An 18,043-nucleotide genomic window follows, 5' to 3' on the forward strand; every position below is an offset into this window, starting at 1 on the left:
GATAGGGAGAGAGACTGAGAATAGGGGAGAATGGGATCCAGAAATTGAGTTTAAGTAGCATACTGAGTTGAACATAGTTAGATACAATCACAAATATGTTGTTATATTTTTTTAAGAGAAACATAGCTGGCAGATAGGATTCAGTTCATCCCAGTACAGTGGGTGGCGCTAATCCACCATAACGTTGGATGCCAACTGCCGATAAACGCCAAAGAAGAAGAACAGCAGTACCGCCGATAAACCAAACAGAAGAGCGTCAGCTGTATTTGACCACGTGACATTTGAAGATGGCTGCCTGCGTGGAGAAAAGAATAAATTCAGGTACGTGTCACTGTTTCTGGATAACGCAAATAATTAACCCATATGACTCTATAAAATGTATATATGAACGCAATTTCCTATTTAAGAAATACATAATTTAATACACGTTAAACCTTCAATATTGCTAAAGAAGTAGCCAGCTGTTCAACTTGTTAGCTAGTTGAGCTAGCTATACCTAAAGTTACCTGTAAAATGCAATTCTGACAAGTTATTTTTCAGGATTTACTCATACGGTATAATGACTTTGGTACAAATAAAGTAGCTAAGTAACGTGTATAATGTTTTGGAGTCAGTTATTCACAATGTGATATTGTGCTTGTACTCATTTGGGCCGATTCAGACTTAAGAACTTTACGCCTTTTCTACTCCTTTCCCACGCACTTCTCATTATTTAGTATTCAGACTTACCTTATTCAGTCCCATAATGTGCTCTGCAGTTGTGGCTACCCAAAATATTTTCCTGTGGAGTTTTCATTCAATAGGATTTTCAATACATTATCTAAAAGCCATCCCGTTTAAATACGGTGTACATTTTGTTTTGTTTTTAGCTCGAATTCTGTCAACAGACTAGAATATATCGAGAAAGTGGTTCAGAATATTAAGGATCAAAGAAAGAAATCCATCAAAATATATGTATTTTCCTCTGTTTCAGATACAATTGGTAGATTTGAAAGGGGTACACAGAATCTCTGAATGTCTCCCCTATGTGGAAGCTAGGTAGTAAATTGCAACAGCACTAGACTGCATTCAAAAGACATTTGCCCGTAACGTGGCGGAGACTCACGCTTGAGCATTTTACTTTCGGTTTTGGTCCACCAGCTTCAAACGGTTGTAAAAATGTTATTGAAAATATATTCACAGCGATTTTAATGGTACACGGATTCCTGACACGATTCAGTATTTGATTTCTCACAAACTGAAATTGAGTTAACTGTAGAATTTAACCAGGAAATGAGTGGGCTGCTTCATCCGATTTCCACTAGATAACTCAGCCACAAAGTACAATATAATGCAAAATATATATATAATCCTAAGTGTAGCTCCTTTAAAAATAGTCTGATTTTGTATATTATTTAGACTTAGTAAGTAACGTTACTTATGAATCAAAAGTTCTACAACCCATGTTGGAATATTAGCGTACATAGAATTATTATGGTGAGAAAAGTGTCCAATAGTAGGCTATAACCTCATTTATCGCCGGCAGTAACCATGGAACTGTGTGATGACGGGCAAAGTATTGCGCCATGAGGAAAAAATAAAGTAGATGCTTTAACCACTTGGAACCGGCAGGTTTGCTAGACCTTATTCGTGTTTTCTTTGCGCATAAATGTGGAATTATTAGGGAATTAAGTCAAGGTCAGAATACAGTGTATCTGTAGACACCTCCACCACACCTTCATATATTCTATCTCCACCCCAAATGAATAGCAGGTGAATAGCATGCTGTTCTCATGCTTAAATTCAAGATCAGAATATGCATAGAGAGAAGTGCATACAAAGTTAATTGTTTTTTGTTGTTATATTGCTTAGTTTTAATGCTCCATTTTTGAGAAGTGGTGAGAATCATATCAAGCGATGTTTAATAAGAGCATGTTTCACTCTTCCCTCAGATGAACAGGAGTGGATACTGGAGCCTCTGTGTTTCCCTGAGCAGCCTGCTACAGACATCGGCACCAACTCATCCTCTCATCATGACATGGAGGTGGTGACCTGTGTGCTCTGCTCTCACTCCGCCCCTTTGTCAGAGAAGGACCGCCTCCTAAAGCACCTAGTACTGGTGCACAAGCTGGTCATCGCTGATGTCAAACTCATCGCTGACTTTCCTAAGTATGTATCAGAGTTACTATATTTGAGTATACAAAACCATTATTTTCATGACATAGACTGACCAGGTGAAAGCTATGAACCCTTATTGATGTAACTTGTTAAATCCACTTCAATCAGTGTAGATGAAGGGGAGGAGACGGGTTAAATAAGGATTTTTAAGCCGTTAGACATTGAGCCATGGATTGTGTATGTGCCATTCAGAGGGTGAATGGGCAAGACAAAATATTTTAGTGCCTTTGAACTGGGTATGGTAGTAGGTTCCAGGTGCACCGATTTGTGTCAAGAACTGCAGTGCTGCTTGGCTTTTCACATGCTCAACCGTTTCCCATGTGTATCAAGAATGGTCCACCACCCATAGGACATCCAGCCAACCTTGCACAACTGTGGGAAATATTGGAGTCAACATGGGCCAGCATCCCTGGGGAACACTTTCGGCAGCCATGTGTGGGCCTTGGAGGGCATAGCCCCCCCTCTGGAGGGCATAGCCATATGTGGGCCTTGGAGTGCACTGGGGAGTCAGGTCCAGCCAATCAGAATTAGTAAAAAAAAATCCCATGAGCTTTATTACAGAAAGAAATACCCCCCTCCCAGTCAGATGTGGAGGTCGTGGGCTGGTGTGGTTACAAGTGGTCTGCGTTTTCTAAAATAACGTTGGAGGCAGCTTATGGTAGAGAAATTAACATTAAATTATTTGTCAACAGCTCTGGTTGACATTCCTGCAGTCATTATGTCAATTGCATGATCCCTCAACTTGAAACATCTGTGGCATTGTGTTGTGACACAGCTGCACATTTTAAAGTGGCCTTTTATTGTCCACAGCACACCTGTGTAATGATCGTGCTGTTTAATCAGCTTCTTGATATGCCACACCTGTCAGGTGGTTGGATTATCCTGGCAAAGGAGAAATGCTCACTAACAGGGATGTAAACAAATTTGTGCACAAAATGAGAGAGAGAATCTTTTTGTGGGTATGGGACATTTCTGGGATTTTTTTATTTCAGCTCATGAAACATGGGATCAACACTTAGTTGCGTTTTTGTATTTTTGTTCAGTGTATAAAATATATTTTCTACGGTATGTAGCCTCTCTTCAGTCCTCCTGACCACATAACTAGAATGCATCTATTTCTATGGTCCTAATTATCAAGTTCCCTATCACAATTGCGGCACAGGTTTGATGATGTTTGATCTATACAAACAGTTATAAAACAGTAATAGCTGTCATGAAAACTGGGATAAATCACATGGAGAGATTGTCAATCGTGGCTGGCTACTTTTTGTGTACAGTTCCCTCCCTCTTCTCCAGAGGAAATGTATCACATACTGCCTGTCTCACACAAAATATTAATTGTGTTCTACTGTGTCCATTTCTTTCAGATACATGGAATACTGGAAGAACAGAATCTCTGAGCAACCCATCACAGATTTTTGCAGTGTGATCAAGACTAACTCGCAGGGCCCTGTTGGTAAGTAGTATTAATTTACTATAGATAGTCTTGAGGTTCACTATCGCTGCTTCTACTTTACCCTGTTCTTGCATTATATTATTTAATATACCCTCTTTGTGTTTTCAGAAAAACAGGAGCACTACTTCCTTCTGTGCGATGTCCTGCCAGAGGACAGGGTCCTCAGAGAACATCTCCAACAGAAACGACTGGTGAGTTACATTTTAGTCATTTAGCAGACACTCTTATCCAGAGGAAGTTACAGGATCAATTAGGGTTAAGTGCCTTGCTTGACAGATTTTTCACCTAGTCGGTGCTGGGGTTTGAACCAGCGACCTTTCAGTTACTGGCCCAACGATCTTAACTTGTCAGATAACATAGCCGTTTTCAAAACAAGCTCTATTTTATGTATACAATATACTGTATGTCCCTAGGCTAATATTCACAAAGCATCTTAGAGTAGGAGCGCTGAGCTTGGATCAGGTCTTCCCTGTCCGTAGAAACATTCTTATTATAATTTAAAAGACAAAACTGATCCTAAATCAGCACTTCTACCCTGAGACTGGGACTGCATAGTTTAATTTATGCTACTAACTCACACTGTTGGTCTACAGGAGGAGATCCTGGAGCAGCAGCAGAGGGAGAGGGATGACGACAGCTTCCAGCGCATCTGCATGTTCTGCAATGACGAGTTCAATGGGAACAGGTCGTCACTGCTCAACCACATGGCCAGGGAGCACTCGTTCAGCGTGGGACTGCCTGACAACATAGTGTACTGCGTAGAGTTCCTTGACCACCTACAGAGCAAACTGGATAAGTAAGTTCATTTTTGGAATGGATATCCTTTTTATGTTAATGTTTGTTTATGCGATTTTTATCATTTGAAAAGAAAATTGTCATCTGTAGCCATCTGTAATTCACTAATTGGTAACACTGTAGTAATGTTTTCCAGTACTCTTTTGTTTTTCTGTGAAGTAGAGTGCTGCTGTAGTAACGTTTTCACTGTGAATGAGTGCTGGTTGGTGTCACACATTAGCATTACTCAACCAAACAATGTTTCACAGAGCTTTGAGTGTTTCATTGTTTTTTGTTCCCAGTCTGCAGTGCCTGTATTGTGAGAAAACATTCAGAGACAAGACGACACTGAAGGATCACATGAGAAAGAAACAGCACCGCAGAATCAATGGCAACAACAGCGAGTATGACTGCTTCTACATAATCAACTACCTGGTACGCTCAGTGTTGTGAGAGTATAATTAATATAAATGCATATTGCCATATTTGACCTGAAAATATATTTTCACATTTAATTAAGGGTCATCAAATAATATGATAAAGACTGGTCTATTTTCCCTGCGACAGGAGCTGGGGAAAACATGGGAAGAGGTCCAATCTGAGGATGATCGGGAGATGGAGGATGAAGATGAGTAAGGATTGTCCTAGTGACACAGTCATTGTTGTTTGGGATGGTCAAACAGTGGGTTAGATTTGTAATCAGTGTTCTCTAGGATTGAATGGTATGCACTTTTGCAGTGTTGTATTTACCATTGAGGAAATGTCTGTCTGTCCTCTCTTCAGTGATTGGTCAGACTGGCAGGCTCACCCAGTGTGTGCTGTGTGCCTGTTCTGTGAGCAGCAGTCAGAGAGCATGGAGAAGATCTACACACACATGGAGGTAACAGTCCCCTTATGCAGTTGTTGACAAATTTGGCCCATGAATTGTCGGTTTGGGAGCAGCTACTTCAATGTGGTTCATGGATCTGTTTTTCTTCACCATGCATTTTCAGGAAACCCACGGATTTGATCTGCACAAGTTGAAGACCGAACTCAGTAAGTAATATTGCACAACTGCTATGCTTTGTTGTACAAAACCCACCATAAAAACAAACACATACACCCATCCAAATGAATGGGCATACCAGTCTTTCCCATACTAGGGCTACATTTACAGGCAGCTGAGTTAAATTTTTCTGCTAATTGGTCTTTTGACCAATCGGATCAGCTCTTTTGCCAATAATTAGGCAAAGGACCAGAATATGGTTGTGTGTGTATAAATGCAGCCTAAGTGGCCTGATAAGCATGTCTTCTCCCAGATCTGCGGTTCTACCAGCAGGTCAAACTGGTAAACTACATCAGACGAGAGATCCACCAGTGCCGTTGCTACGGTTGCCAGGAAAAGTTTGGGTCCAAACCTGAGGTTATACGTCATGTAATGGAGGCAGGTCACGTGATGCAGCTACCAGAGACGTCAACCTGGGACCAACCACAGTAAGTTTGGAGCTCTCGTAAGTGATGTGCATGGGAAATGTATTGTTTACTTGTAATATTGTTAACTAAAACCATATTAATAACAAGACTATTGTTTTACTACAGTTTAAAAGTGATGTGTTATTGGAGTGCTGAATGAATGGTATTGTCAATTGCTCAGCTCTCCATCTGGTGGCTATTGTGACTGTTTCTGATAACTAAATGCCAGTCATTACAGCTCATTCTCCAATCCAGGTATTACTTCCCCACCTATGAGAACGACGCCCTCCTCTGTGCCTTGTCGGACAGTGACAGTGAATCAGAACACACAGGCCCTTGGGGAGACGTCCCTGTCATAGCTGAGGACATCTCTAACCTGAAAGTCCTGAAGCAGACCAGCGTCCTCAGCCACCTCCTGAAGAACACAGACGGCTCTAGTTAACAAGCTGTATGGATGGACCAATGATGTTATAAACTCAGTGGAGGATGCTCAGGGGAGAACGGCTCATAGAGGGACACAGTGCAACAACTTCTCGCTTCGCTGTATCTCCCAACAAGACGGTGATGCCCATCAGACACTGTGCACTTAGCAGACCAGCACACATGTGCAGAAATGAATATGGCCTGTTTCACAAGAGTTTCCTGAGCCTGGACTACATTTATGTATGATTTAATGTCATACTTGGTACAAATCACCATATACAACATACCTGCAGGTGGATTTGTTTCATATAGTATGATTGCTGACAAACATGACCTCACTGCAGAGATGTGACAATTGCTAAATGTAAATAAACATTATGAATATACTGTAACTGATGATTCCCTCTCGTTTTAGCTTGCTTATACAATAGTTTAAAGAATGGCAGGTAGCCTAGTGGTTAGTGTTGGACTAGTAACCGAAAGGTTGCAAGATCGAATCCCCGAGCTGACATGGTAAAAATCCATTCTGCCCCTGAACAAGGCAGTTAACCCACTGTTCCTAGGCAGTCATTGAAAATATGAATTTGTTCTGAACTTACTTGCCTCGTTAAATAAAAACACAACACTACATTTTCTAAAGACCCTGAGCTGCAGTAAAGTAAAAAACAGTACAGATTAAATTGGAATCTGTCTGTTACTTAATAGAGAGGGGATGGACTTCCTGTCTTGGCGATGAGCTCGGATCCCGCCAAGTCACACAGGGTCAGGGTATTGTGAGACGACCCACTCTCTACCCTCCAGAGGCTCTTCCTAGCAATGGGTTCACAACCATACTGGTATTGACATGACTTGGTAGGCCTACCTTTTGTTTTTTTTGGTTGAGCCAATCTTTCTATTCTTTTCTCCATTTCCATCACGTTCAGAATGCCGTCCTCGGTCTTCAACTTGACGTGGGTCAGCCCAGACACAGAGATGGACTTCCCCTGGGTCCATATCTCTAATGAACTGGTGGGACTTTGACAGGAGATCATTTAGGCCAGGGTTTCCCAAATCCGGTCCCGGGGCCCCTCGGTACATGTTTTGTTAATTGTCCTAGCGCTACACAGCTGATTTTAAATAATCAAAGCTTGATTATGAGTTGGTTATTTGAATCACCTGTGTAGTGCTAGTGCAAAAACCTAAATGTGGACCCCAGGACCAAGTTAGGGAATTGCTGATATAGGCTGTCATTGTTGATTTCCAACGTGTGTAAGTCGTCCTAGAGCTTGTCTGACCATAGGCTAGAATGCAGACTACTGTATATCCATCCGCACAAGACCTTACTATGGGCAGGGTCCCTTCAAATACTTCCTCCTGCATGGAGAGACAAATTGAGAGAGCACACCGGCACAAAATCTAATGCCATCACAAAAACAACTGTTCTAATTACAAGAGGTTGGTGGCTCCTTAATTGGGGATGGGCTCGTGGTAATGGCTGGAATGGTATCAAACATAAAAAACATGGTTTACATGTGTTTGCCATTCCATTTGCTCCGTTCCAGACATTACGAGCTGTCCTCCCCTCAGCAGCCTCCTGTGGTCCTAATCCATTGGGTTCTGTGTTTCAATTAAATTCACCTACCTGTGAGGTGCTGAAGGGTTAGACTTTATCAAAGAGGAACTTGTTCTTGGTTCCCTTGTTGTTGACCAGATGCTCCTGGTCTGAGTATCCCCCAGTGTCCCCCTGGAGCTTCAGCAGCTTGTTGTAGAGGGCCTTCTTGTAGAGCAGGGATGGGTTGTGGGGGCCACAAAAAAATCTGAAATCATGGGGGGGGGGACAAAACACTTTTAGCGTCCCTCTTTTAACAGTATACTTAGGGTCATTGTCCTGCTGGAAGACTGCAACAGGTTTCCCTCAAGAATTTCCCTGTATTTAGCACCATCCATCAATTCTGAACAGTTTCCCAGTCCCTGCTGATTTAAAAAAAATAATGAGGTTCACGGGGTAATGAGAGGTGTTGGGTTTGCACCAGACATAGCATTTTCCTTGATGGCCAAAAAGCTAAATTTTATTCTCATCTGACCAGAGTACCTTCTTCCATATGTTTGGGGAGTCTCCCACATACCTTTTGGCAAACACAAAGTGTTTGCTTATATTTTTCTTTAAGCAATGGCTTTTTTCTGGCCACTCTTCCGCAAAGCCCAGCTCTGTGGAGTGTATGGCTTAAAGTGGTCCCATGGACAGATACTCCAATCTCTGCTGTGGAGTTTTGCAAGTCCTTCAGGGTTAGTTTATGTGGTGCCATATTCTTTCCATTTATTAATAATGGATTTAATGGTGTTCCATGGGATTTTCAAAATTTCAGTTTTTTTTTTATGACCAAACCCTGATCTGTACTTCTCCACAACTTTGTCCTTGACATGTTCAGAGAGCTCCTTGGTCTTCATGGTGCTGCTTGCTTGGTGGTGTTGCAGACTCTAGGGCCTTTCAGAACAGGTGTACAGTTGTGGCCAAAAGTTTTGAGAATGACAAATATGAATTTCCACAAAGTTTGCTGCGTCAGTGTCTTTAGATATTTTTGTCAGATGTTACTATGGAATAGTGACATAATTACAAGCGTTTCATAAGTGTCAAAGGCTTTTATTGACAATTACATTAAGTTGATGCCAGAGTCAATATTTGCAGTGTTGCCCCTTCTTTTTCAAGACTTCTGCAATCTGCCCTGGCATGCTGTCAATTAACTTCTGGGCCACATCCTGACTGATGGCAGCCTATTCTTGCATAATCAATGTTTGAAGTTTGTCAGAATATGTGGGGTTTTGTTTGTCCACCCACCTCTTGAGGATTGACCACACGTTCTCAATGGGATTAAGGTCTGGGGAGTTTCCTGGCCATGGACCCAAAATATAGATGTTTTGTTCCCCGAACCACTTAGTTATCACTTTTGCCTTATGGCGGTTGGGAGAAGTTTCTCTCGGATGTGTTGGTACCATTCTTTATTCATGGCTGTGTTCTTAGGCATAATTGTGAGTGAGCCCTCTCCCTTGGCTGAGAAGCAACCCCACACATGAATGGTCTCAGGATGCTTTACTGTTGGCATGACACAGGACTGATGGTAGCGCTCACCTTGTCTTCTCCGGGACAAGCCTTTTTCTGGATGCCCCAAACAACCGGAAAGGGGATTCATCAGAGAAAATGACTTTACCCCAGTCCTCAGCAGTCCAATCCCTGTTCCTTTTGCAGAATATGAGTCTGTCCCTGATGTTTTTCCTGGAGAGAAGTGGCTTCTTTGCTGCCCTTCTTGACACCATCCTCCAAAAGTCTTTCCGTCACTGTGCGTGCAGATACACTCACACCTGCCTACTGCCATTCCTGAGCAAGCTCTGTACTGGTGGTGCCCCGATCCAGCAGCTGAATCAACTTTAGGAGACAGTCCTGGCACTTGCTGGACTTTCTTGGGCGTCTGAAGCCTTCTTCACGACAATTGAACCGCTCTCCTTGAAGTTCTTGATGATCCGATAAATGGTTGATTTAGGTGCAATCTTACTGGCAGCAATATCCTTGCCTGTGAAGTCCTTTTTGTGCAAAGTAATAATGATGACATGTGTTTCCTTGCAGGTAACCATGGTTGACAGAAGAACAATAATTCCAAGCACCACCCTCCTTTTGAAGCTTCCAGTCTGTTATTCAAACTCAATCAGCATGACAGAGGAATCTCCAGCCTTGTCCTCGTCAACACTCACACCTGTGTTAACGAGAGAATCAGTGACATGTCTGCTGGTCCTTTTGTGGCAGGGCTGAAATGCAGTGGAAATGTTTTTGGGGGATTCAGTTCATTTGCATGGCAGAGGGACTTTGCAATTAATTACAATTCATCTGATCACTCTTCATAATTCTGGAGTATATGCAAAAAAAAAAGAGGCAGCAGACTTTGCTAAAAATGTGACAGATTAGGTGACAATTCGATTGCACACAAGTGGACTTTAACTAATTATGTGACTTCTGAAGGTAATTGGTTGCACCGGTTCTTATTTAGGGGCTTCCGAGCAAAGGGGGTGAATACATATGCATGCACCACTTTCCATTTTATTTTTTAAACAAGTTATTTTTTTCACTTCACCAATTTGGACTATTTTGTGTATGTCCATTACATGAATTCCAAATAATATCAATTTAAACTACAGGTTGTAATGCAAGAAAATAGGAAAAACACCAAGGGGATGAACGCTTTTGCAAGGCACTGTATGTGAGTCCCCAGGACTAGGGGGTCCTGATTTGAAAAACACTATTAACATAAAGTTTGTTCCAACTCCGTCAATATCTAGCCTAATGTTCTCTGATAGCCTGAAAGGAGGTGGTTGGCTGCATTAGACTAATTGACACTTAATGACCTTATGAAGAGATTACAGCAAAGTGGAATAGACAGACACACCAGCAGAGCGCATAATTTGTCCATATATCAATTAAAAACACTGAAATCTCCATTTTTATTGCATAGTTGAGAATTCTGTCAATGCTTAAGGTTAAAACATTTCCATACACAGTTGATTAGGCTAAGCTTGCATATCTAAATCACTGTATTTGATAAACCCCAGAATACAATCACGCATAAATGCAAGATCACATCCTACACTGGGTCCATATTCCTCCAGGTAGTGCAATCAGTATAGGTACAGTAACAACCCTCAGACTCCCTGAGGTAATTGTGGTAGATACCAGACATCCCAAAAGCAGTACAAAGAAAGTTATTCATACAAAATAAATGAATAGCAGATGTGAAACAGCAGTGATAGGGAAAGGGGGATACCTAGTCAGTTGTACAACTGAATGCATTCAACTGAAATGTGTCTTCCGCATTTAACCCAACCCCTCTGAATCCGAGAGGTGTGGAGTGCTGCCTTAATCGACATCCACGTCTTCGGCGCCCGGGTAACAGTGGGTTAACTGCCTTGCTCAGTGGCAGAACGACAGATTTTTACCTTGTCAGCTCTGGGACTCGATTCAGCAACCTTTCAATACTCTTCAAAGCTTTGACAAAGTAGTTAATTAAAAGCGGAATATACAAATAGGCCTAGATGTATGGAAACGCATGGATAGCAATCAAATATGAAAGTATCGAATTAGAAATCCACATTCCACTCTTGAAAATAAATGAAATAACTATTATCGTAATACCATATCTTAGTAACCTGATATCCTTTTTACAACAGGGACAAAAGGCCATTTGTGAAAAATATCAGATTTACAAAGCTGGATGGGGGCATGCATTGGTCATAATAGATGAATGGTGCAATCAGTGTAACCACTGCAACTTTTTGTTGTTTGAAAATCCAATCTGGGAGAGTGACAATATGATACCACTTCACTACAGCAGCAGGGCTTCTCAGCCTGAAATTGTGATAAACAGGGAAAAAGAGGTATACATTTCAATTAGAATATTTAGAGCGATTGAATTAAGAGAAAAGTTGTTAAAAGGTGGGAATAAGCTGGTACAACTGGAGTTCAGAGAATGGTACAACTACCCCAATAAATCCACCAAGACTAGAAATTAAATGATTTAAAACAAAACTCTAATCAAATCAAATAACCACCACTAATGAATCTATAGAATGACTTAAGGAACAGCCAAACAATAATTTGGGAAAGAAATATGTAGTACTACATCAAAATACCATAGTACATCAAAATCAGGAACCTCATATCAGTAACTTAGTACTTTAGCACACATAAGCAAAACATATAGCTCACACACCATCTGTAACTGTCTAGTTAGTCATTAAAGGGAAACCTTGGGATTTCAGCATGCTAGCAGATACCCATAGACATCCACTCATTGTGCTAATGCTAGTGACCTCTAAATTTCTTCATACTTGACACAGAGACATGATATCTACTAGTTCATCTGACTCTGGGGAAGTAGATAAAGAGCCTCATTGCCAAACACCCGAAGTATCCTTTTAAGATTTCACAATCAACAGCTGCCTTCACTGAGGGTCCTAAAAACTCAGCGATTAATATCACGCAACCAATCAATCAATTACAAAAACTGATTTAGAAAACATTTCTGTACGGTGAAAAACATGTAAATACAAAGTGAAGAAGCCTTAGACCGTATGATTCTTACAGAGGTGAATTTCTAAGATTTGACCAACTTGAATCCTTGGCCAGTGTCTAGTATGGCTGGGGGAAACCAGTTGAGTTTGACCCTTTTGAGGCACCGTAGGCAGACACTGCATAGCCAAAGCAGGTTCAACCCCCCACACCAGAGCGCTAACTGGACCACGGGGTAGGTCATCCTGGGGAAGTACATCCTCCAGTGTTGAGTGACATCACTTTCTGTGGGCAGGTGTAGTGTGTAATCACTCCAGTGCTTAGAGATGCCGTAGGCAGCGGTGACAGTCCTTCCCCTCTCTGACCACTGGACAGTGCTGTCTGCATTGCAGTTGTACTCCACCCACTGAGAGATGAAGTCCCCAAGCTGGGGGGTGTGCTGGAGCTCAATATCCGTGACTCGGGCTAGCTGGGCCCCCTGCACCGCCACATAAAGCCCCCCCACCTTCCTTACCTCCTTCACCCAGGGTAGGGAGTTCTCACTGTCCAGGACCAGGATGAGGCGGGAGCAGGAGTCATTGTTCTTCTCCCTCCACCATTCCAGGATCTTGTCCAGTTGAAGGGTGCCCCCTCCTGCCAGACAACCACAGCACAGGGCAGAGTTAGAGAGAGAGCAGTGGAATGCTGTGGTGGATAGTACTTTATTTTGTGGTTTCAGTACCATAAAATAATGTGCTACAGAGAGTGAGTTTCACAGAATGACAAAACTTCTAAGTGATTGGTACCTGCTAGTGCCCACTCCCCGCTGCGGTGGGTATGCCCACTGTAGAACAGCACATAGGTGTCGTGGCGAGGCCCATCGGCTGTGCAGAGCTCCATGAAGGCTTTGAGCTTCACCTGTAGAGCTTCCAGAGTCACCCCGCTGGTGGAGTAGTCGCAGCCGAACGTCTCGATCATGTGGTGGGAGAAGAAATTCTGTATACTGTTCAACATGCCCGTGGAATGCATGTTCAACATATGTACCTGGTCCGGAGGTAACAGAGTGGGCTGCCCATCAGGACTGCAAGGGAGAGAGGAGTGAGGATGATTGCAGTAAGGGTAAGTTAAATTAAAGACTGTACAAAAGTATGCACCGTGTGTTAAGTATAATATAGTTTGTACTGTACAGTGCCTTCAGAAAGTATTCATACCCCTTGACTTGTTACACATTTTGTTGTGTTACAGCCTGAATTTAAAATGGATTAAATATTATTTTCCCCTTACCCATCTACACAGAATACCCCATGACAAAGTGAAAAAAAAATGTTTTTAGAGATTTTTGAAAAAGTATTGACAATTAAATACAATAGTATTTAGTATCTCATTTATATACATATTCACACACTTGAGTCAATACATGTTAGAATCACCTTTGGCAGTGATTACAGCTGTGGGTCTTTCTGGGGAAGTCTAAGAGTTTAGCACACCTGGATTCTACAATATTTGCACATTATTATTTTTTTAATTCTTCCAAGCTCTGTCAAGTTGGTTGTTGATCATTGCTAGACAGCCATTTTCAATACGATTTAAGTCAAAACTGTAACTAGGTCACTCGGGAACATTTGATGTCGTCTTGGTAAAGCATCTCCAGCGTATATTTGGCCTTGTGTTTTAGGTTATTATCTTGCTGAAAGGTGAATTGGTCTCTCCGTGTCTGTTGGAAAGCAGATTGAGCCAGGTTTTCTTCTAGAATTTTGCCTGTGCTTAGCTCTATTACGTTTATTTTTTATCCTGAAAAACTCCCCAGTCCTTAGTGATTACAAGCATACCCATAACCAATGTGCCCTCTAATATGTGGCGTTCAATGCAGGCCTACATTGCATGAGACTTTTAGAAAACATTTTTAGATTATGAAGGGCATGACATTAATGAATGATCTTTTACTTGATCTGTAACACCATGGGCCAAATAGGTGACTGTAAATTGCATTGTATTGTGAGATGCACGAAACCACAAAATATTATGAATTATTATTACCATACAGAGAATTAGATCATGTTGGCTACCCCTCTACCTATTTGCATAATCAAGCCTGTCTCAAAATACAACACTGCCCCTTGAATTAAAACATAAGCTTTTTTTTCCTCTCACCTGACTGGCTTTGCAACAACAGCTTGAAATGTAGCCTACCCATTTTGTGTCTTGTAGGAAACAGTAACTCCCCACTGCTGACCTATGCTTATCTATAACTGGGCTAATAACTCACACCTAGCAAAGAATATCAACAAATGTGCACATGCGCAGCTCTGCACTCTGATCTGATGTGAATAGTGCATTCACTCGCTGATTAAAAGACCGCTTGTGGGCTACACCTGACGATAGAATTCTCTGGCTCTGCCTACAACAAATTTGCAGACTTAATCCTGCAAAGTTAGATTTGGTTTGGTCTGTTGCATTGAAAAGGGGCAGATTTGATGTTGATTCCATCACAGAAAAAACATTTATCTATATAGTGCAAACTAGTTGTGCAAACTCAGTAAAGTTTCATCTCTTGCGTCTCTGCGCGGCATGTCATTTCTTCTGCGTGTCCTGGAGGAAGTGTGCGGCTACGCACAGTTTAGAGGGAATATATCCCAAAACATGATGCAGCCACTACTACGCTTGAAACTATTGAGTGGTACTCAGTAACATGTTGTATTGGTTTTGCCCCAAACATAACACTTTGTATTCAGAACATAGTTAATTTATTTGCCACATTTCTTGCAGTATTACTTTAGTGCTTTGTTGCAAACAGGATGCATGTTTTGGAATATTTTTATTCTGTACTGGCTTCCTTCTTTTCACTCTGTCATATAGGTTAGTATTGTTGAGTAACTACAATGTTGTTGATCCAGCCTCAGTTTTCTCCTATCAGAGCCATTAAACTCTAACTGTAAGCTGAGTTAGGAAAGACACCTGTATCTTCGTAGTGTCTGGGTGTATTGATACACCATCCAACGTGTAATTAATTACTTCACCATGCTCAAAAGGATATTCAATGTCTGCTTTTTCTTTTACCCATCTACCAATAGGTGTCCTTTGCAAGGCATTGGAAAACCTCCCTGGTCTTTGTGGTTGAAATTCACTGCTCGACGGAGGGACCTTACAATTATGTGTTGGGTACATATATTGGGTAGTCATTCAAAAGTCATGTTAAATACTATTATTGCACATAGAGTAAGTCCATGCAGCTTATTATGTGATTTGTTAACAAATGTTTAACTCCTGGACTTAAGGCTTGTCATAACAAAGGGGTTGAATACTTAGACTCAAGACATTTCAGCTTTTCGTTTGTAATTCATTTGTAAATATTTCGAATAAAACTTTGACATTATGACGGTATTGTGTACAGGCCAGTGACATAAAATCTCAATTTAATCCATTTTAAAGTCAGGCTGTAACATGAAAATGTGGAAAAGGTCAAGGGGTGTGAATACTTTCTGAAGGCACTGTATATATTTGGGTGTCCACTATCCATACATTCCTACCTGCAATAGTTGGTGGGGATGACCACTGCATACCCCACACATGTGCCGCCTAGGCAGTTCCCCAGCTCATAGAAGAGGCCGTGGAACAGAGACTCCAGAGCCAGGACCAGCAGGAGCATACTCATAAAGATACTGCTGGAGGACTGAGACACAGACAGACACAATGGGTCACATTCACACACTAACCAAATAAGGAGGACTATGAAGTTGAGAAGATGGCTCTGAATATCAAAGACCTCAAAAACTATGGGAAAGTGTCCAATCTCAATTTCTTTTACGCCAGTTAACATAACTTATCAATAAAACAGACTAAGTTATATGAGCCATTAATGTATAACATTGCTGGTCTGGACTGAATAACAGTGCTATATCAATGACTGGAGACATACCTGCCATGATAAAGCAGCCAAGATGACAGTGGACACCAGACTGAAGAGCACCAGGCGTTCAGAGATGAGACAGAAGTGTCTGACTCCTTTGGAGGCCATAACCTTGTCTAGGCAGCTGCTCCTGGCTCCCTGGGCCAGACACACCCTTTGGCAGTCACTAAGCTTGGTGTGGAAGCCCCACAGAGTGATGATGAACACCACGTGACAGATGGCCCAGAACACCCCACTCAGCATGAAGCCCGGGATCATCAGGTACCACCGGTCCAGGTCCACCAGCTTCAGGGCTGCCAGGATCCAGAAGCCCACCTTGGAACAAGGACCACAATGCAAGTAAGTCTACTGTTGACTATGTGTTTGTATCCTCAATTATTTTGTGTGTGCATCATTGTACTCACATGGCTGGGGAAAATCTATATGCATTTTAAATGTGTCAAATAAAATGAATTCAAATCACCTCCACCAGCAGCAAAGGCAGGAGGGACAGCCTGCGCCACAGCCCCCTCCAGGCAAGGTAGGGCAGCCAGCGCTCGGTCACCGACAGCCCACTGAAGTACACGTCCAGCAAGGGGTCGCAGATCAGCTGGCTGAAGAAACATGCCAGGGCGAAGGGGTTGGTGGTGATGCCCAGAGCCTTGAAGAACAGCACCGCAGTGATGATGGAGAAGCAGACCAGGTTGGGCAGGGCCAGGAGAGCCTTCATGCGCAGGGCCACCATCAGAGTAGCCAGGGCCACCACCAGCACCACTACGCTCATGGACTTCTGGATGAATAAGACAGTACTGGCAATGGCAAAGCCTGCCAGCTCCAGGGCCTCTGCTGAGGTGAGGAAGGCAGGGCGGTACCTGGTGCAGCCACACATCCTCTCCAGCAGAGCCCACAGCGTCCTCAAGACAACACTGGCCAGCAGTAGGTAGTTGGTGGCTTGCTCTTTGATGTTGCTCTCCAGGGTGGGGTTGTTGAGGAAACACAGGAGGCCAAGCAGGAAGCCAAACCACAGGTGGAGGAGGCTCAGGCTGACTTTTTCCATGCTGAAGTAATAGTACAGTATGCTTGCTATACCGAGGACAAACAGGGCCAGAACAAATATGATGAGGATCATGGGTTCCTCAGTCTTCTCCCATCGCACATAGAGCCCCAGGCAGAGAGCCACCAGCAGGTTCAGACCAGACAGGTAGCCCAGACATCTGACAGAGGACCACATGTTGACCTCTCCGTTGACCTCCTCCAGTCTGGTCATCGCTGCATGCAGACAGTGACTGACACAGTACCGTAAGCGAAACATTTTTATATGTAAGAGTAGCTAACAGTTTGTTACAGCTGGTAACGCTATTAGTTAAGAGGCAATTAAAACCTTTCCATGAAGCAAACTTAGCTAGCTAGATTGCGAGACCATGGCGAAAAAAATGTCACTCACTAGCTAGCCACCTTGAACTAACAGAGCAGCAAACTTTGAGCTAGTGATAGGTCATCTAAGCTAGCTAACGTTAGCTAGAAGTTACTAGCTAGTTAGCTACATGGTTTTTGCTAGTCAGCTAGCTACATGATTTGCCGGTAGCTAGCTTGCAGTTGTACGGCTGGCAGATGGTACGCTTGATTACATGGTCCGTTTGCTGTTTCTATTCTTTCGTATGTAAATAGACACGTCTCATACAAACCTAGCTAGCCCAAATTGATTTATTTCACTTGAAGAAGCAGGAGACAAAAATACTTATTTTCCACTTCGAAAACTTTTCGCTCAAATGACTGCCGCCATCAAACTAGAACGGGGACTCTACGTCACTACGGCAAGTCATTAGTACAAACAAAGTGGCGGAAAGTCGAAGTATGGACATTCATAAAGTGTGATGACTAATCA

General features: G+C 42.4%; 2 protein-coding genes across 4 annotated transcripts; one reads left to right on the top strand and one right to left on the bottom strand.

Annotated features, from left to right (window-relative positions):
- The first annotated feature begins 212 nt into the window (after positions 1-212).
- znf277 (zinc finger protein 277) lies at positions 213-6,654 on the top strand. Its single transcript, XM_064929400.1, has 11 exons — positions 213-321; positions 1,932-2,148; positions 3,525-3,613; positions 3,722-3,804; positions 4,207-4,409; positions 4,690-4,822; positions 4,955-5,019; positions 5,171-5,267; positions 5,380-5,422; positions 5,686-5,860; positions 6,095-6,654. The coding sequence occupies exons 1-11, from the start codon at positions 288-290 to the stop codon at positions 6,279-6,281; spliced, it is 1,326 nt and encodes a 441-aa protein (XP_064785472.1). The 5' UTR covers positions 213-287; the 3' UTR covers positions 6,282-6,654.
- Positions 6,655-6,715: 61 nt separating this feature from the next.
- On the bottom strand, positions 6,716-18,021 carry tmem168b (transmembrane protein 168b). Of its 3 annotated transcripts, none has more exons than XM_064929398.1 (6): positions 16,643-18,021; positions 16,189-16,494; positions 15,800-15,942; positions 13,079-13,353; positions 12,808-12,926; positions 6,716-8,058 (listed from the first exon to the last, which is right to left on the bottom strand). In XM_064929398.1, the coding sequence occupies exons 1-6, from the start codon at positions 17,468-17,470 to the stop codon at positions 7,912-7,914; spliced, it is 1,818 nt and encodes a 605-aa protein (XP_064785470.1). In that variant the 5' UTR covers positions 17,471-18,021; the 3' UTR covers positions 6,716-7,911. The 3 variants fall into 3 exon arrangements, with proteins under 3 accessions (XP_064785470.1, XP_064785471.1, XP_064785469.1); XM_064929399.1 differs by lacking the exon at positions 6,716-8,058 and adding an exon at positions 10,711-11,630 and having other exon boundaries at positions 16,643-18,014; XM_064929397.1 differs by lacking the exon at positions 6,716-8,058 and having other exon boundaries at positions 11,537-12,926; positions 16,643-18,009.
- Between the last annotated feature and the right edge of the window lie 22 nt (positions 18,022-18,043).

Source organism: Oncorhynchus masou, chromosome 22, assembly GCF_036934945.1.
Source record: "Oncorhynchus masou masou isolate Uvic2021 chromosome 22, UVic_Omas_1.1, whole genome shotgun sequence".
NCBI lineage: Eukaryota > Metazoa > Chordata > Actinopteri > Salmoniformes > Salmonidae > Oncorhynchus > Oncorhynchus masou.